Genomic DNA, 20,116 nt, shown 5'->3' on the forward strand with positions numbered 1-20,116 from the left:
AAAGAAAGAAAGAAGAAAAAACATTAAAACCCGGCCAGCAGCGGGAAACACGAATAGCACAGGTCAATGTCAGGGGGGGACGCGACTCTCCTCAATGCACGCAATTGCACAAGTACCCATGTACCTCTCTTCCCTTCCCTTTCCTTGTCTGCCCCCATATCCTCACTTGGTGCCGTCACTGTTTCTTTCCCTTCACTCCACTTTTACTGGATTTGGTACACCACACAGTGTCTTACTTAATTAAAACGCCCTTCCCCCCAAAGAGACGCGCGACATTCGCGACCATCACATCTCAAACCCTTGCACATTTCGAGCGTCTGCCGACAACTTCAACTCCCACCATTTTGCCAACTACCTACAGCTACGCCACCTGTTCTGCCTACGGCCAAAGCCACGGGTATTGCGACCTAGACCCGACAATCTCATCTTGACCAAGGCCGTCGAGTCATCCTACGCAAGACAAGAAGCCCAAGAGTCCAGCCTGCCCCAAAGGACATACACCCCCGACCAGGACCAGTGCGCTCGACTCTGCACCTGCACCACCAACTACCTACCGATCCTTCGTACCCATTTTGCTCTTCCACAAAGGACTACAGCTACCGAGAGCGACCCCAGACAACCTCAACCCCCGTCTCGCCTCTTCACCAAGGACATTCTACCTCTCTGTGGCATTTGCCTGCCCCGGACTTTCGACTTGGCCCAGCCCTCACAAGTCGACGAGACACGACCTTGTCCCCCCATTCCTCAGCCGTCTGAGACCGAATACTTGAACTTACGTTGCCGCCATTGTTTGTTCCCTTCGCGCGATCCGCTCTTCCTCTCAGCTTTGGCCATTCTTCATACAGAGGTGCCGCATGCCTAATCCTCTTACACCATGCCCGCCTCAGCGAAGCGCTCACAGCGCACCCGTCGCGATGCCCGCCGCGATACTTCTCCTGCAAGAATAGAGGATAGTTCACCCACCCGACCAGCCAAACGTCGTAGGAAGGTAAGTTTGTAACTTTTCTCAAATAATCCATATTACATTTTGCTTCTCTGCTGACCTCGACTCCAGGTTGATGAGCCCCCGCCTACCGAGCCCGCCGACGAAGATGAGTCCAGCCTCACTGCTGACCAGTCTGGCCAGCCCATAAGCGATGACGATCAGCTGCTTGCCCAGGTCGTTCAGCACTTCCAAGTGCCCAAGGAGGGTCCCGCCCAAGCAAGCAAAGACCATGCGAACTCAATACACGAAGCGAATGGAAGTGGCGTCCAGGCGTACGCCAAGATTGCGGCGCAGGACTGGACTTTCTACATCACCAAACTCATCGTCAATATTGGCCGCCCATCCGAGGGCGTCACTGAGGACGACGAGGAATTCATCCACATCGACCTCGGCCCGAGCAAAATGATTTCGCGACAGCACGCCCGCATCTACTTCAGCTCCAAAGAAGAAGTATGGTACCTTGAGGTCAAGGGTAGGAATGGAGTCAAGGTGAACAACATTGGCCTGAAGCAAGGAAGTCTACGTCGCCTAGAGGGTGGCGAGGTTCTGGAAGTTGGTGGTACAGAGATGATATTTGTGCTGCCCACTGAGATCAGCCCCCTTCACATTGACCCCCTCTACCTCAAGAGGGCCGGCCTGTCACGGCAACACATCACGAGCCCACCTCAGCCGAGAACAGACTTGCCGGAAGAACCCTCTTCAGCGCTGGGCTCAACCATCAGGAGTTCCCGAGGTCAGCAGTTCCGCCAGCCAATCGCGCCGGCCCCGGCAGACTACAAGCGGCCAGGTACCCCTCCCTCAGCTATGCGCGGGAAGCCCACACTCTCGCAGCACAAGTCACCACACTATTCGAGCTCCGGCACCTTACTACTGAACTCAAACGATATCGACCTCAGCCTCGACGAGAACAAGCATATCAAGCCTCAGTATAGCTATGCGCAAATGATCACTCAGGCCATCATAAACACACCAGAGGGGAAACTCAACCTCAACGGTATCTATAACTTCATCATGAACAACTATGCTTACTATAGACACCAGCAGGCTGCTGGCTGGCAGGTATGTCCACCTTCGGATTTTCTTGTATCCTCTAACTCATATGCAGAACTCTATCCGCCATAACTTGTCCTTGAACAAGGCTTTCGACAAGGTCGCCAGATCCACGGATGAGCCTGGCAAGGGCATGAAGTGGCAGATTGTGCCCGAGGCTCGAGAGGAAATGACCCGAAGCGCTTATAAGGGCGGCCGAGGCGGACACAGAGGCTCATCTGCGCCATCATCGCCCAGTCAGTTGAACTACATCACTCATGGGCCGAGAGACGTAAACGCCAGAGAGCCTACGTCAACACGGAAGAGAAAAGTCTCCGCGACGGGTTCGCCACCCCCGAGCTCATCACTGGCTGCTGTTCAATCTACACCAGACCGTAGCACTCGCCGTCTCGCCCCTCCGAGTACGGCGTTGACTATTGACGGAAGCCCTCTGCCACGACCACGCAAGGGGGGCGCATCTGCATCGAACAGCTTTACCTCGACAAGCTACAATGACCAATCACCTACACTAACCTCGTCTTACCTTCCAGACGAAAATACTTCCTTCGTGACGCCAGCGCCTCATCGCGTCCATCCTCGATTGGCCCCCCCGAGTACCGCTCAGCGGCCGAGCCAGCATATGCCTACCAGCTCACCAGCGCCATTCTGGAAGTACGCAGACATTGGGAGCACGCCCCTGAAGCCTGCCGCCCATTTCGACATGAGTCCGTCCAAGCCTTCCTTAGGTGGCATCCCGCAAAGTAGCAGTCCACCTCCTGCGAAGTCGCCCAATAGCCCTACACGATCTCAACACAAGGAATCATCACGAGAGGCGCCGAGTGAACCATCCAATCCGCCCGAGATTGAGGAGGAGCAAGGCTTTGATTTGGCAAAGTAAGTTGCTTCACACATTGTGCGGTATTCCCGGATTCGGTACTGACTACAATGGCAGGGGCTTCCAGAGTATTGGGTCGTATCATGCGCCTGTGAGTCGAGGATTATCCGTAGCTAGTGCCATGAATGGTCATTCTTGAAAGAGACGGTGATTTGGATCAAGAGAAACGATTTGATGCCTCCTCACTCATCACATATGCGTTTGTCAAGACTTCACCATGCTTAGTAAAGAGTGAAGATATTGTGATTCTAAAGGGCTCTGCCCAATGCTACTTTTCTGCATGCCTATATGTATATCGAAGTATCCACAGATGCACCGCCCCCTGTTTTTGCCATACCCATCCAATTATTCATATAATATACATGCTCCGGCATCATCATGGCAGATTCTCTCAATACAAGTACAAGGTGTGCGTGCTTGGGTAGTTGCAGCCGTTAAGGCGATTCCAGGCGGCTGTTGGCCAGAAGCTTTGACAAGTCGCCAACCGTCAAGTGCTCATTTGTCTGGTTTTCTTTAATCTTACTTGGAAGACTTGCCCCTCCTCTTGGGGTTGCCTCTGCTCGGCCTTCCCTTTGAGGTCTTGCTTTGTTGATCGGTGCCCTCAATAAACTTGATCAACTCGTCGATGCTACGCGAGTCCATCTGCGATGATCCGCCCAGCTGCGGGCCGACATTAGCCGGTCCGCTCGACACGCTCGGGGCGGTGGAGGAGGCCTGGTAAGGCGCACCCTTGGGCGTAAAGCGGATGCCGGCGCGCAGACGCCTTGCCTGAGCGTCCTTTGCGTGCTTGGCAATGGATACGGCGTTCTGCGTCAGCTGCTCCAGCCAACTCTCTGCCTCCTTGGTATTCTTGTCCTCTGGTCCAAGCTCGCTGAGAAAGATATTGTACGATTCGCGCATGCGGTTGACGGCGCCCTTGGAGTCCTGGTCCAAAGCCAGGGCCTGTGCGAGTTGGAAGAGGAGGGTGGCGGCGTTGATGGAGTTCTTGCCGAAGACGGTCTCGCAGATGCGGAGAGACTCCTCAAACCACAGGCGGGACTCGTGGTAGGCCTTGAGATGCTGGAGCATCACAGCACCGTTGTTAATGGTGGTAATGGAGTCGGGATGGTCAGCACCGTATATGATCTTCCACAGCTTCAGCGCGTGCTTGGCAAAGGTCAGGGCACCGGTGCTATCACCGGCCTGGTGAAGGAACAAGCTAAGGTTGAGATAGTTAAGCAGGGTTTCGGCAGAGTCAACACCGACGGTCCTCTCTGAAACAACAATGGCCTTTCTGGCGAGCTCGACGGCAGCTTCCTTCTCGTCCAGCTGGTAATACAGCATGGATAGAGTGTTGTACACACGCGCAACCTCGGGGTGGAGTATTCCGTAGATCTGCTCGTGCAGAGACAGCGACTCGAGAAGAAGCTCCTGGCCGAGCTTACGCTGGTTTTGCATGATGGAGATGCGACCGGCCTCCAAGGCCTCCTCAGCGAGGGCACTGCGAGGGCAGGAGTGCTTCACAATAGGAACGACATTGACAATATCGTCCGAAGTGAAGGTGGTTGCGGGAGGCGGTGGGGTCGAGGACACCGGAGATGCGTCCTTGGCCGCCGCTTTCTTGTTCTTCTTCTTCTTGTTGCCTTCTCCGTTGCCCTGTCCGTTAATGGCGGGCGTACCATTGGTGGCAGGAGCAACAGCAGGGGTTGCCTGCGCAACCGGCTTATCAGTGAAGTTGTACTCCTTGGCCTGCAACTGGAAACCAAGCTTCAGGGAAATCTCGCGAAGCAGTTGCAAATGTTTGACCTTGGTGTGCCACTCTGAGTCCAGCTTGTATCTGAATCGCTTCAGGGCCTCCTCTGCGATGCTGGCTCGAAGAGACTCGGGAGTCACCTGCTGAAATGACAGGTCCGCATCAGAGTACAGCGACTTGAGGTCGGAGTCAATCTCCGCAGTGGGCTTAGGGTTCAGCTTGTAACCTAAGAGACAGTTGAGAAGGTGAGAGATGCACGGCGAACTGAAAGGCGCCGGCAAGTGACGGAGGTAGTTCGCGGCAACGTGCTTGAAAGATCGAGCAACCATGTCTTGGACACAAATGTCCTTCAGACACTGCAAGCGCGGATCTTCGGCAAGCGCTGCCACCTTGCCAGTGTATCTAATGTTGATACCTCTCTTGTGCAGGAGGCGGCCGAGGGACTGACCGTCCATGGGGAAGCTAATGTCGCAGTCGGTGAGCTCGCGAACGAGGTCAGGAATGACCTGCTCACGAAGGTACTTGGATGCGAGGCGGACATCCTCCTCATCTTGCTTCATTTCAGCCTTCTCGGCGTCAGTCTGGGGAGTCTGCCCGCTGAAGACATCAGGGTTGAGGGAGAACGAAAACTTGGAAAGGTCGATGTGGTCCTTAGACTCCTTGGACTCTTTCGATGCCTCCGTGCCCTTCACTTCCTTGGACTTCTCTGCCTTGATAGCCTTTTTGCTTGGCTCCGCCTCGTTCTCACTCTCACTTTCGCTCTCGCTCTCGCTCTCTTCGCTGTCGTCGCTGTCATCACTGTCGTCGCTCTCCTCGTCCTTAGCCGAACTCTGCTTGAGCTGCTTGGGTTCAGCCGGTGTTTCCTCCTTGGGCACATCCTTGGCGGTCTGGCCACGCCGAGCCAACTCCTCGTCAACCCAAGCCTTCATCTTCTTTCTTCCGTATGAATCGATCAGCTCGGGGCGGAGAACAGCCATCCGATGAGGATATTCTGCCTCGCCTTCTTCCTCCAACCAATCAATGTCCAAAGGCGTCACGCGGTACAAGTCGAGGACATATTTCCTTGCATCGGTTCCCATCAGACCCTTGGTCTCGACGCTGGCCTCCAGGTCAACGCGCTTTCCATCCTTGTCCCAGACAGCATGCTTCTTGACCTTTAGGGCCTGCGACAGCTTCGCAAAAACAGAGGCAAACCGCTCATCCGAGGCCACCACCTCCTTACCGTCGACAGCACCGTAGTCAATCTGGTTCTCGCCTGGCTCTCTTTGCTTGAAGATGCCCGGCACAATGCTCTGTCCAACAATGCGCTTGCCGAGGTAGTCGACCACAACTGTGGCAGGGGTGAAGAGGCCGTCGATATCAAGCTGATTAACCAACCTAACGCCAGCGACATCCTTGCCGGTAGCAACCCGAGCAGCCTCGTCGCCTCCCTCGGATGTGAAGGTACCAACCCCGTCGGCGCCGAAGGAAAAGAAGACGTTGTTGTACACGAAGATTTGGGCGTCCTTGCACTCCGTAGGGTTCAGGGGAGGGATCTCACCGCGAGCAACGAGAACGGCACCGCGAGTGGCTGCATCGTTGTAGTCGGCAAAGAGCTTAGACATTAGGCGCTCGCGGAAAACACGGTCCTGGACCGTATCCTTGGGAAGCTCTCTCGCAGATTGAAATTCTTCATTCCAGTCTCGCAGAGTGTCAGTGTTGTCAGCGCCAGCAATAAGATACGTCTCCTGAGACCGTGTCGAATCAGGGCTGTGGGCACATAGGGGAGAGGATGAAGACGGCACAATCCATGGCGCAGCGGGTATCGCGTTCGTGATTTGGAAGGTCGCAAGAGGGTCCTTGCGGTTGTTGTAGTCCTGCAACTTGACGAATGAAGCCGAGAAGGAGGGCGAGAGTAGCTCAAGGAGGCCGAGCAGGGAGTGGGCCGAAGCACCTTTAGGGGCTGGCCGAGGGAAAGGGTCAAACTTGGCGTTGGACGACTTGTTGACGAAGAAGCCACCAACGTGGGCGGTGATCTGATGCTGCTCGCCCTCGTTGGTCGTGGCCACAAGGTACAGCAGGTGCCCCCTTTGCTTAAGGTGGACAGGCGGCGGGTTCCAAGCAGAGAGGGAAATGGACTTGATCGTCTTAGGGGCCTCATCTTCCTCAACGGGAGGCAGCAAGGTCGAGACAGGGACAGGAGCATCAAAGGTGTAGTCCTCCTTTGTTTCGTTGGCAGCTTGCGGCAGCTCTCCGTTGGTCTGCTCTTCAGGCGGCGGCGCGACAGTGTCAAGGAGGGACAGGCCAGGCAGAATACCCTGGACTGCATCGGTACGGTCTCCCGCGGCGCCAATCAGCTCCCTAATCCTAACAAGGTGTATGCGGGCCTCCTTCTCGGTGTAAGGGTCTTCGACCAGCTTGACCTCAGGGTCCTCGGTGAGACCCTCGATTTCGGAAATAGGAAGGAAGTCATTAATACGCTCGCCATGGTGCTCCAGGTGGAAACAAGTGTACTGGAACGCCACAGGTAGGTCGATGATGGACTGTCGGACTTCGTGGATCTGTTCTTGAGGCGAGACCTGTGTCATGCTAGTTAGCAGACGCACTCAAGAAGTGGATTCAAGGCGGCTAACCGTAATCTGCATTTGACCGGGCTCGTGAGGAAGCTTGATAGTAAGGGTAATCAAAGCTATATGCAATGTCAGTGTCCCGAGCACCAGGTAGGAGATGGTCTCAGTCACCTTCCAGGCCCTGGTCAACCTCGTTACCCTCAGCATGAGGCTCGACCTGAGTCTCGGCAGGAGGCGCAGGCTCCTTTGCGGCATTGTCTGCGATTTGGCATGTTTAGCATCGTGGAACTACTACATAAGGGGCGTCAAGTGTGGGCTGTCTGTGCCCGCAGGTGGCAGTACCTTTGCCTGTAGGTTGGTCGGATTGGGACATTGGTACTCGAATGTTGCACAATAGCCCAGGGGAACCAGTTGTTCATATACCGGTGTATGAACTGAACCGGTAACCAAAAAAGGGAGAGAGGGGGGAAGGGTATATATCGAGGCGTTGAAGCGGAGAGGGTTGAGTGGAATTCAACAATCGCACAAACCAATGAAGGTACGCCAATTAATACGGAGTAGAGGTTAAGGAGCGGTCTAACAGAAGATAGAGGCACAACTCCCCGAGTGACGTATACAAGCGAACGATGCTCGGCCTTAGGAAGAAAAGTGGCTTTAAACTCGACGGCCAGTCAGTTGCGGATCGAAGAGGGGACGGTAGGATAGGTAGAAGAGGGTATGGAGGTGAAGAGAGAGTAGAGCAGACTAGCTTTTGGAAGCATCGGAAAAAAATTCACGGCAGAAAAAAAGTTGCGCTGTCATTCTCAATTGACGGCAATGCACCGGCCCGGCAAAGCTGGAGCTCTCGGTTTTTTTGCCCCACTCCGTTCAGTGCTGGGGAGAGCTGTTAAACGCTGTCAGTCGTCGCTGGTCCCTCCCGGGCCCAGTGTTCCCCCTAATGAGGAGTAAAGGGGCGCCATAGTCCCCGGCGTGGTTGAGGCTGCGGTGCCCGCTGCGGCGGTGGCCTGGGTACGTAGTATCTGCTCTTCCAAAGCCAGGCACATTCGGCTTTCCTTACCTAATACACTCAGGGCTTAATTGCGATTTCGCATTCTGGCAGCTCTCCCATGGGCTGAGTGGGGGGAGGTAACACGTGACCATCTTTCGACTGACTGCTTTGATCCAATCAGGACCAAAGACGCAGATGCAAGAAACACCATACCCGATTAGGTAACAAGTAAACATGCAATGTGATGAACCGAATGAAGCGTCGCATCCTTTTTCGACTTCACTACACTTTGCATTTTGACGTTGCTAAGTACGCTCTACTTCTCGAACAATGATACCCTAAGCTTATCTTGCTTGAAATTCATTTTTGGCTGTCATCTTTACTAGCATTTGCTACTAACAAACTGCTGTGATTCGACACTGAGCTAGCACTATCGCGATACCCATACACAAACTCCCCGTCACTTCAGCCTCAGTCGCCTGCCCTAGTTCTTCGACGCCTCGGTCTCGTGTATCAAATCCAAAATATACGACATCTTATTTCATGCGGTAGCACTAGAACATACTTTTTGTTTGCTGCAGTTGTAATTCATACTTGCCTGAGATGGTAATGGACAACTGCCCAATCAGCCAAGGATTTTGGGCCCGGCGAGGAGCAGACGAATTGCGCCAGCTGGATCAATCTGGCTTATTTTGGACTTCTTCGAGATGTCGCCGACTTTTGCGCCCTCTCCAGTCTCGGATCACCGCCCTGCGAAAACTTGCGTTGACGGAGAAGCCCGGTCTAGGACAAGATATGTGTGAGACCGGCGACTCTGACGGAGCGCACCATCACCGGACGGTGAAAAAAGCGAGGACGTCCTACGACAAGGGTGATTCCGAAGGTCAGAGAAAACGCCCTCGCCGAACATACTCCAGGAGATCACCCACTGGGGTGTTCACAGATGAAGTCCGTTCAGCGTCAAAAGGTCCTCTTCGCGCCCAGAGCGGCCGCCATCAACGGGCTAGTTCATCGGCTTCGGGTGTACCCGATGTGTCGACTCCGATCTTGCGCAAGGTCAGACCCGACACGACGATAACAACCTCATCCGATCTATCATATTGTGAGGAGACGGAAGGCTTCTGCGTGGTTCCGAGAGCGAGCAAACGCGGTCCTCTAGAATCTTCGTTGAATGAACTGGAACGTTTGAGACGTTCGTTCCGTCCATCTAGATACCAACTATACGAAGGCATCCTCCATGATTTGGATGCGCTGCTGCGCTCAACCATGCTTGAGGACAGACCAGTCGGCAAGAAGTCACTCTTGTCAATGTGTCTACAGAAAGTACCTCAATGTGCGGCGGAGATTGAAGCTTGGGAAAGATCTAGGGCAGAAAACCACGGACCGGTATCTTCCATCAAGCAGATGAGCTACTCACTTCGGGTTTACGACGAATTGGAGAGTCTCGGCGGTGCTGGCAACGGCTGGAGCCATCTTCGAATAGTCTTGAGGGCACACTCCATTCACCTGTTGAGGGAGATCATCTCAGAAGGCCTTCTGGACTTCACCTTCATACACATCATCATCGACCATTGCAGGGCTATAAACTGCCCCAACGAAACGGCCGAACTTGCCATGGCACTACTTTATCTTTCTCATCACGAACCGCCAGAAGGTGCCAACCCGTCCGGGAGCAAGATAAGAGGTCAGTTACTGGCCTCGTTAACGAGCCTTGCGGACAATCCCATCGTTGAGTCTCATTTACTCGATTCATTTGCTTCTTTGTTGCTCAGCGGACGCCTTTCCCCCGACGCAGTTTCAACGAAAGCTTTTGGGTTCTTGTGGACTATGACAGCATCTGCAATAATCGAGCAGAAAGCGAATATGTCTGCGACTCGATTTGCGTCCACCGGACTTGCAGCTTTGTGTACCAGCACATTCCCGAAGCGAAAGAGGCGCACACCAGAGATCAGCTTGGGGCATGACGCCAGCAAGGTCACTTTGATGAGTGTCCTCGGTGCCTTGTCGGCCATGGCTATGATCTCGCATGGTTTCGGGGACGCCACGACTAGCAGGAAGTCAGTGCGGTGGAGCAGAACACAGAGAGTGGTGTTGCAGATATTCTACCAAGCACTGGAGCTGGTAAGAAGCCAGCGCGCAAGTAGGGAGGCAGCTTATCCCCTATTACTGGCAATTTTCTTCTCGTCGTCCCCCGGTCCAGCTCACGATAGCGCGACACAACTCGAGACTGCCATCGAAAGCCTCGAAGTTAGCTTTGGCCAGCGAAGAACATCAGGCACAGGTGGGAAGAGTGGCCCGCTCCTTGATGTTGCCGTTGCCCTCACCTGCTCGATTGCTCATAGTTGCGGCAGAGCTACGGCTCAGCCGTCTAGCCAGTACTTTGCCGAACTCTGCAAGCTCGTGGACCAACTTGGAACACCAAATTTTGCAACGCTGCGAGCCGAGGGCGCCTTTTGCCTAGCCCAGAAGACCGACGACCTGCGAGATCTTGTATTTGCAGAGACTATGACAGGAGCCTTGATTGGAAAGGATCGCGCTGTCATCTCACACAGCGTCTCAGAAGAGGCCTTATTCGCAGGCTTTCGATGGGAAGAAGGCATCAGCGAGTGGATTGCCGTCAGTCCGGTAGCAAGACGGCAGAATGTTATTGCACAAGCGGAGGTTGCGGTGCCTCGCCGAAGCAGCAGGCGTAGAGATGACAAAGTGGATGTCCAACTGGCCCGACCCGGATTGGCAACGACAGCGGGAGCTGCCGACGAAACCGGACCCTTAGTTGCAATAGCCCAAACGGTGAGCGAGCCGGACGGCAACCAAGTGGACCGACGACTGGCGGGGAGAAGGCGGAAAGCGCAAGAAGGGAATCATGGCAGCAAGTCTGGGGACGTGCGGGCAACCATGGAAGGCATCGACGAGCTCAGCATGTGCCAGGAAAATCAGCCTCAGGCTCCAGACAAGTCCCGGTTAGGAAGCAAGGTCATAGGAATTGGACTACGGAACCGGTGCCGACGGGTTACCCGAAGCAGCGAGACAGGACCTCGCATGGTTTTGGCTGAGTTGTGTAGTAGAGGCAACCCTACTGGCCACGGCGACGAAGACGAGTTGGGATTGTAATGAGGATCGCAACATGTAGATGAATGGCTCATTTCAGTCTGACGAACCCTCCAAACGAGTCGCTGCGACTCAACCAGGGCCCAAACCGATATTCAAACCGCGTTTCAACTCCTTGTCGGCCAGTGGAGTTGCGACTGGGAACATAGCGTAGGGTTGACATGGATGTGGATCTCACAACGCAGATGTTATCGTTTCTTGTTGCCTTTTCGTGGCCAATCATCCAACTCCAGTTTTGCTTATCCGTTACCTCTTTTATTCCCGTGCAGCACGCCAGCGGCCGCGTGTAGTATAGGTAAGACATTGGATTCGTAGAGCGGGCAGGTGTGTGTGGATAAATAGGCGGACGAAACACTAACGGGCCGGGGAAGATTCTGGAGCCTCTTCCTCAAACCTGCAGCACTGATGGGCTCAACGAGCAAAAGGCAATGCGATACTCAACGGTGGATGAGAGGAAGGGTGCACCGCGGTAAGGAAGGTTTAGAGCTGTCCCGGTGAGCGGGGATTTGATGCGTGTACTGTCACGGCGACAAGTTTTGTCCAATGCACCGGCCTGATTGGTAGCGATGACATATCGGGATATGGACGGGTCGCATTCTAGATAACCGACGACAAAGAAACGACTGCGACCGAAGGCAGATACTCGGCACAACTACTTAGTAAACACAAGAGAGGAACCTGTCCGGTCCATCGTTCGGGTCAACTCAACGCGGTCAGATGCATTGGACGTTATCTCCGACAGCAGATTGCAAAACCAACTTCGAACTGCAACTGACCTGGGGCTTGGTTCATACCGCTGGCCTGAACCTCTTCGATTGGTGTTGGTTTCGAGGCAAATAATGACAAAACAAATGCACCAAAAGTCTTCTTGGACCGGATTGACCATGCATCGGCCACCGATGGAGAACACCAGCGGGCCTGACGGGCTGCCGGAAGGGAAAATTGGGCTCATAGTCCGTGATTCTGGACTTGCAACGGTTGCCCACGAATATGTGTACCTTGACCAACAGTTCTCGGCCGAGCTGTGTTCTGGGAAACGAGGATTGGAAAGGTTTCCCAATCAAGGACCAACGTCGTCGATCGCCTTGACTAGAGTAACAGAAGCTCAAGGGTACAGAAACCTACACTATGTACACAGAGGAGAGAAACCGCTGGCCAGGACACGCCTAAAGTCTACTGGTTCTCCTCTATCTTCTCTCCATCTGGAGATTATCCATAAGGCTTTACTGTCACCTCTTTTGACAATAGAGCTGATTGTACCGAAGAGCCTTTGGAGATCCACCCGGGTAAATCCAGCAGAGCCAAACCCACGACTCTGACCCTCCAACCATCTCAGCCTCAAGAGAAATGCACACGGGGCGAGTAATTAGTGTAGGTACATGGTATCACTCTTCAGCCGTGTCGACCCAAGCCAAACAGGCCAACCCCTGCGACAGCGAGCGTGAGTGGTGGTGGGAAAGTAGGCATCCGCATCCCAATACGATAATGACCGGGTCAACACCAAGAATGGAAGCACCCCTATCAAAGACAAGGGCCCAGGTCTACGTAGGGACAGGCGGTCACGGAGATGCGGTGGGTATACTATACTACACTACGCAGAAGTCGGCCCAGTGATTCTCTATGGCCAAGCATTGGCAGACAGTGACTGACAGCAACACACGAAGTGCTCAAGCCGGCCGAGCACAACGTAACATGGTCTGATGTCGGGGAATGGATCGCGAGGGGCTGTAACCGAGGATTATGGTGGCTTTGGTCAGCCCGACGTCCGCGACGCTGCACTCTATTCGCAATGTATTCCGCGCACGGCGAGTCGCATGCTGCTCGCGGCGGTTGCATTGAAACCCCCGACGGACTTTCGACAGCGAGCACGTTTGGAACCGCGAGATGGATGGGTGGATCGCCGCGATAACACGATGAGATGGACGGACTGTCGGCCTGTTTACATGTGGATGTCAAAGAAGGAAACGGAGCTGAACAGCAGTTGGGTTTGGGGAAGTCATGAAAGCCTCTTTCTCGGCGCCGTGTGCAGTCTTAGAATGCGGTCCGATTGACGACGACCAAAGGACCGTGAGAAGAGTGCGATCTGCAAGTCACCCATTGCTTCGTCACCTGGGTGTCGCCCAATGAAGATCAAAGAACAACAAATCCAATCTGCACTGAAGGGCTGTTGGGCTTCTTGGGACACTCTTTTGTATGACGGAAAAACATACGTCTATTTTCATTGTGTTGATGTCGTCCGAGTCAATGCCCGCGCGGGCCAGGGTCAAGTAGACTTGGCAGCGATTCCGACGTAAGTTATCCCGTGCCCGTCGACCCTGCCTTTGCCCGTTGAGTTGAAACACCGTCATCCCAAAATGTGGGAAAACTCGAGCGTCTCGTGTCTGCGCAACTTGTTTTGGGATCTCCCCGAATTGACCGATAGATCGACACAGAAAAAGGCATAGACCAGCTGTCTCCGGCCAGATTCCGAATGGGTTGGCAACCCAAAGACTGGCGTGACTGAGACGAAGAAAAAGCAAGTAACTGTAATTCGAACGCCCACAGAGGACCTAGGCACAATGCTGCTGGGAAGGCCTTGATTGGAGGATTCTGCTCGGACGACCAAGTGAATACTGTCGTTGTAGCACGGTCAAACTTCCTGGCTGTAATGGTACAATGGCTGATTACATTTGCGACATCAGTAACGGTACTCTTACACGCATGTCGCTTCATTCCTGGGGTAAGAAAGTAAGAGGAAGGGGGAGGGGGGTGGCGGGGAAAGATATTCGCTTCTAAACAGAAGGAGGCAGCTAATCAATAACCTTGGGTTCGATCAAGGTCCATGCCGTGTTCCGTATTGAATGGGCCCATCCTGGGCAGTGCATCGAATCACTCGGCGCTGCCCACGTAGGCTTGCAGTCGCAGTCAGAATCAGGAACCAAGTGATGACGAAGACACGAGGTATACAGTCATGAACATCGTGACATGGACGTCTAGCACGAACTCCCAAAGAAAATAAATACCTTCAGTGGAATACGACCTGTCGGTTGTACAGTCCAGCGTGGCTTACGGGATACAGCAAACATCTCAGCGGGCCGGAGGATCTGTGTCACTCGACCTGAGGATTCCCTGCGTCGGTCTGTTCAGTGATCGATGAGATCACAGCTTGCTCGAGAATGTTTGCTCGCATCTCGCATCGGCCCCAACAATAAGGCGCCGCCACTTCGGCAGGCGGTACGAAGGTGACCGTCGCTCCCCTGCTTCGACAACCCTTGGGGAAGAGGGTTTCGTTGATTTTCGTCGTGCATCAACCCCCACTCTCCCGTAGTATCACTAAATTCATCCCCGACGGGGCACGTCACAGATGGTCAAGTGTAGCCGAGCAAGATCGGGTCTGGTTGCTTCAAAAGGGGCGTAATGTGGGCCGCAGAGGGTTTTGGCCGTTTTGTTCGAAAGTTGTTCGAAAGAGTGACGATGCTGTGCAGTGATCTGGCGCCTGGGTCGGTGTCAGAAGACCAGACGAAAAGAGCATGGACGATGGACGAAGACGAGACACATACCACGTCTACGGGTATCGAATTATGATTGATGAATGGTCTCTCTTGGCGCCTTATCTCGTAGGCGTGGGTGCGCAGTGCCTTGCTGGATATCGGATTTGTTCGTTTCTGTCCACGTTCCCGTTTCTGGGTTTGGAGCCATGCGGCCCTCGGCTGGTGCTTCCCTGTTGTGACATGACCGAAACGGCACTGGCTTTGGCCGCGCGTGGATGCTGTCATAACATCAGCGCCATCAATGAATGATGGAGGGTAATCATGTCGAGCCGAGGAGGAAGCGCACCCATTCCATTGGAAGATGGCTGTTTCCCGCAGTACGTACCGCGCAACGCAGCGTGGCATCCAGTGGCCGTTTGGTTACGGCAGTAGTTCATTGTAGCATACCCCACCAGCCCCTCCTTCTATTAGGCGGCTGGCACTAGTGCAGCCGCAAAGGCGGACGTGGCTTGTTTCAGAGCTCCAGGAAAATGGGGCCTCCACATCCCCGCCACCGAACAGAACTTGCGCTGGAAAATCCTGACATTCTCACAGGTATCTTCCACTGACTGTCGTGGCCACTGAAGCCAGAATTGTATCGCCAATGTCAAAGCATATGGCAGGTTGCGTCGACAGACATGACCGGTACGAGGGAAACCAGGCCATGTCCCCTTTTTCATCGTGTCTTGTGTATTTGGGTCTTGTAAAAGACTCAGTTGACGTCGCAGTTGTACATGACGTTTGCCGTGTACCTTCCGTATCATGTTGTTCCCCTCGCGAGTGTGACATCGTGGAGCGACTCCTAGTCGGACTTGGGTCCTGGGCTGAGGGCGAAGCAGAACATCTCAAGCTAAGGTAATTAACTCTCTGCCTTAGTAAATGCAGTGCGAGCACATCATACCAGAGTCACTATCTCTCAGGCGTACTATAGGGGTGCCGCGTTGCTGATGCTGTGCGATGGTGGTTGGCCCAGTGCAAAAGGCCGCCTCCAAGCCTGGCGTTTGCCCCTGGATGGCGCCGGCTGCAAGGTACGGCTTGCAACCACAGCCAATCAGCTTCGCAACCGCCGGCCTTGGCCAGGATTAGCTGCCAATGATCTGACCCTGAAAAGAAGTCGTCGATCTTCCCTGCGCTTCGTGGTAAAGGCAAGGGGAAAGTCAATCACAAAAAAAGAAACACCAGCACAGGCTGGCCAGTGCAGCCCGACACTAGCATGGAGTTGAGAGAGTTATGGACTGGACTTGGAGAAAAAATAAAGCACATTAAAAAGAAACAAGGACACTAAGAAGAAGCAATGGATTGATCCAGGTATAATGCTGAGCCTTGTGCAATGCCACTGGCCCGTCAAAAAAGTCTTGGAAAGGCTGAGAAGAGTGCGAATACGTAACGCAAGTGCGTGACTCTCGTACCCTCTCGGACAGGTTCTGAGCGTGTGCTGTGCCCCTGCGTCGTCGCTCCTTGGTCTTGCGTAGAGACTTAGGCGGTGCCCTGATCCCTGCCGTCTGTCTTCAAACCGCGGCCCCTGCTCTGAGAACTGTCGTCCACTCTCAAGCCCTTGATGCCGTCCCGTCTTCCTCAATCCCATTCAAGCCACTCGGGTAAGGCGAGAGCTGCCCAGTCCAGTCCCTTCGACTCTTCTTTCCCCGGCATCCTCCCATCTCGGCTGGTAGAGGGAGGCACAAAGGGGCGCGCCAGGGGCCTTGCTGATTGATGGCATCATTATGTTGGTTAGTGACCAGGGCGTTAGTCCGTCCGTCCGGCCTTCTGCTCAGTTCTGTTCAGCGATCAGCGCTCTGCTCAGTGCCCGATCCTTCCCCTCTCAACTGCCGTACGGATGCCGCGTACGAATTCGGACGCCTTTGCCGACTTCAACCCTGTTTGCTTGTCAACATGCGCTGCGTCCCTGCCTACTCAGCCATGCCATGCCTCTCTGCATTTGCCTTTGCCTCTGCCCTGCATATCCCAGGACGCCGCATCTCGTCTCAACCTGACCCGCGCTCGAGTTCTGACTTCTCTGTAGACCTTCTGGGAGGACTGGCACTTCTGTCGAGGCTGTCTTTTACTCATCGTTGTCTTCACCTCGTCAGGCAGACAAGCGGAACGTCCACCCTCCTCTACGTACTCAGGTCCTGCTATACTCCATGACTGGCCTTAGGGTACCTAGCAGGGGGACACATCCTTTCCATCTATCTGTCTGGGGACACCCACATTAGCGGAAACCGGTATCCTCTCAGGTAGTGGAAAGTGGTGTTTTAGTCCTTGTCAAACTGGGTCGTGCCAGTTCTCATGCCTCCACTCACACCCACACGCCACAGGAACACACCCCTCACCCCCTCGAGACTTTGTCTCGCTCTAGGTAGTCACTCGAGAAAGAGGATCCTGGAACGTGCCAACTCGGCCTGGGTGTCGACTAAGCAATATTCCCTTTTGCCTTGTGCGGCCCCAGATTATTGTACCCGTACTAAGAAAATCACTGCCGGGTACTTACATCACTGGCTTCTCTCGCTCATTTACTAGTCTTACTTCCCTCTCTTCATCTGTAGTGCTTCCCTTCTCTCTCCTCCCTCAACGGCCATCTATTCTCTTCTTGTCCTTCCCTTCCTTAACCTTCTCCCCTCGCAAGGCGCAGGCTCAAGTAACGTGTCAACCAAAGGAGGACGTCTGTTTTCCCTTGCCTGCTGTCGTCTTTATTCCCTTGCATTGACTGCACCCTTCGACCCTCTCTTTCGGCCTACCTATTTTCGTTTGTTTTTGGAAGTACCTATCGTGCCGGTTTCGAGATATTTCCAAAAGTCCAACCAAACGACGTATTGTCTAACCGACTGTCCTGGTTGCTCTTGCTACGAATCCTGCGCTGCCGACGACTCGTCCTCGACAACTCGCAAACGTCCTACGCTCTCTTCCTATTTCCGATACTAGAAACTCGACTTGCTGGGCAACGTTTAGATTATACTGGAACCAGAACGCCTCACTACAACGACTACTCAAAAAATCCATCTTACTTGCTGATAGTCGTCTGCGGACTTTGATCAACACATACATCATCATGGCTGGTGGAGGCGCAACAAAGTCTCCTGAGCAGCAACAAGCCGCCATCAATGCTGCCTTGGAAAACAAGGCTCTCTCCAACTATCTGTTCTACATCTGCGCCAGCGTCTCAGCTGCTGTCATTATCTGGAGAATCTGGACCGTCATCGTCAAGTATGTTCGTACCGTCGCCTGCCTGAACAACGACAACCAGCGATATTTTGCCCAGTCCGACTCCAAGGTGTCCTGGATGAAGAGGAACGTTCTCTATGCCCCGGTCCTCAGCAAGCGTCACAACCGCGAGATTCAGCTCAGCTCCGCTGTCAATGTCGGTACCCTACCTAGTCGTCTTCAGCTGCTGTTCCTCGCTGGCTACTTCGCTACCAATGTCGCTTTCTGCGTCATCAACATCCCATTCGCTGGCTCTTTCAGCGCCGCCGCTCAGCAGCTTCGAAACCGAACCGGCACCTTGGCCGTCGTCAATATGGTGCGTCATACCTCGACTGATCCGCTCAAAGGAACAGACTGCACAAGACCGTTCTCGCCCGAGAATAGGCCAAATAGACTATTATTCCAAAACTAACTGAGATTAGATCCCCCTATTCTTGATGCCTGGGCGCAATAACCCTCTGATCCAGATGCTTGGCATTTCATTTGACACTTTTAACCTGCTGCACCGTTGGTTTGGTCGCATTGTTATTCTTGAGGCACTCGCTCACACCCTCGCATGGATGGCCAATACTGCCAACAGTGCAAGCTGGGCAGCTGCGATCAAGTCCGCCACCACGGTCCCCTTTTTGCTTTTTGGCTTTGTTGTAAGTTTTCGGTATTCGCCGACATGGAATGAAACGGCAGCTTACAAAGACAACAGGCCACTTGTGCCTTCGTCGCCATTGGCATTCAGGCATCGAGCCCCATCAGGCACGCGTTCTATGAGACGTTCAAGTTTCTCCACATCCTCCTGGCCATCACAGCTGTCGTCGGAGTTTGGTACCACTTGCAGATGAAGGCTTTGCCTCAGCTTGTGTACATGTGGCCTGTTGTCATCTTCTGGGCGAGTGACCGTGTCTTTCGCGCCGCTCGTGTCTTCTACGGCAACGTGGGACACGGAGGCAGCAAGGCCCTGGTTGAGGCCCTTCCCGGTAACGCCTGCCGTGTCACAGTGACGATGGCTCGTCCTTGGACATTTGGGCCTGGTCAGCACGCCTATGTGTACATGCCTTCCATCAGTCTTTTGCAGTCTCACCCCTTTTCCGTCGCGTGGAGTGAAGAAGCCGAGGATCCCCTGGCCGAGAAGGCTTCCCTCAATCGTGAGGACATCCTTGCCATGCGGAAGACTACCATGTCTTTCGTCATGCGCGCCCGAACTGGCATGACCGACACGCTGTACCGCAAGGCGTCTGCCTGCCCTGAGGGCAAGATGTCGATCACTTGTATGTTGGAGGGCCCGTACGGTGGCCTGCACAGCATGCGCTCCTATGGTACAGTTATGCTTTTCGCTGGCGGCGTTGGTATCACTCACCAAGTCCCCCACGTGCGTGATCTCGTTGCTGGTTACGCCAACGGGACGGTTGCCGCCAGGAAGGTAATTCTTGTGTGGACCATCCAGAGCCCGGAGCATCTCGAATGGATTCGTCCCTGGATGACGGAGATTCTGGCCATGGAGAAGCGTAGGGATATTCTCCGCATCATGCTCTTCGTCAGTCGACCGCGCTCCACCAAGGAGATTCACAGCCCTTCGTCTACAGTTCAGATGTTCCCCGGTCGTCCCAACATTGAGACGCTCATCAAGGCCGAGCAGGAGTCGCAGGTCGGTACCATGGGCATCAGTGTGTGCGGTCCTGGTGCTCTTAGTGACGAGGTACGCCGCGCCGTCCGTGACCGCCAGCATGACTCAGCTATCGATTTCAACGAGGAGGCCTTTTCGTGGTAAGAGATGGATGGTATAGATGGAGAGAACTGTGGCCCGGCTGGGAGCCATGAGTTTGTCACGGCGATGCTCATGTGCTAAGCGGGCACTGAATGATAGCAAGCCCACTATAGGGGAGACCTAAACCAAGGTCTGTCGGGGAAATTGGAGGCATCTCGAGACGGAAGGTTGGACGCACCCGCAGGCCTGGATACTGTTCAATGTAAATATAGGGAATTGTTTTAAACCGTAGCACTGTGTAGATACATGATTCATGTAGTTAAGAGAATTAGCGGGGTAAGCAGCTCAGATACGTCACTCACGCGGCACTGAAGGTCACCAGGCACTCACTCGGTGCCCAAACCCCTGTCCCCGTCCTGAGCCT

General features: G+C 54.0%; 4 protein-coding genes across 4 annotated transcripts; 3 read left to right on the plus strand and 1 right to left on the minus strand.

The window, feature by feature from the left end:
- Positions 1–874: 874 nt before the first annotated feature.
- On the plus strand, positions 875–3,004 carry ColSpa_03936 (fork-head transcriptional regulator 2; the record flags this gene model as incomplete). Its single annotated transcript, XM_049270148.1, has 4 exons — positions 875–988; positions 1,055–2,044; positions 2,091–2,908; positions 2,977–3,004. The coding sequence occupies 4 exons, from the start codon at positions 875–877 to the stop codon at positions 3,002–3,004; spliced, it is 1,950 nt and encodes a 649-aa protein (XP_049126105.1).
- Positions 3,005–3,428: 424 nt separating this feature from the next.
- On the minus strand, positions 3,429–7,445 carry ColSpa_03937 (clustered mitochondria protein; the record flags this gene model as incomplete). Its single annotated transcript, XM_049270149.1, has 2 exons — positions 3,429–7,199; positions 7,254–7,445. The coding sequence occupies 2 exons, from the start codon at positions 7,443–7,445 to the stop codon at positions 3,429–3,431; spliced, it is 3,963 nt and encodes a 1,320-aa protein (XP_049126106.1).
- A 2,596-nt stretch (positions 7,446–10,041) lies between these two features.
- ColSpa_03938 (uncharacterized protein) lies at positions 10,042–11,289 on the plus strand (the record flags this gene model as incomplete). The annotated part of the gene is made up of 1 exon (XM_049270150.1): positions 10,042–11,289. One exon carries the CDS (start codon positions 10,042–10,044, stop codon positions 11,287–11,289), a length of 1,248 nt encoding a protein of 415 aa, XP_049126107.1.
- Positions 11,290–17,841: 6,552 nt separating this feature from the next.
- ColSpa_03939 (ferric/cupric reductase transmembrane component B) lies at positions 17,842–19,755 on the plus strand (the record flags this gene model as incomplete). The annotated part of the gene is made up of 3 exons (XM_049270151.1): positions 17,842–18,309; positions 18,416–18,637; positions 18,694–19,755. The coding sequence occupies 3 exons, from the start codon at positions 17,842–17,844 to the stop codon at positions 19,753–19,755; spliced, it is 1,752 nt and encodes a 583-aa protein (XP_049126108.1).
- Between the last annotated feature and the right edge of the window lie 361 nt (positions 19,756–20,116).

Source organism: Colletotrichum spaethianum (assembly GCF_022836535.1).
Source record: "Colletotrichum spaethianum MAFF 239500 DNA, contig08, whole genome shotgun sequence".
In the NCBI taxonomy this organism is placed as follows: domain Eukaryota; kingdom Fungi; phylum Ascomycota; class Sordariomycetes; order Glomerellales; family Glomerellaceae; genus Colletotrichum; species Colletotrichum spaethianum.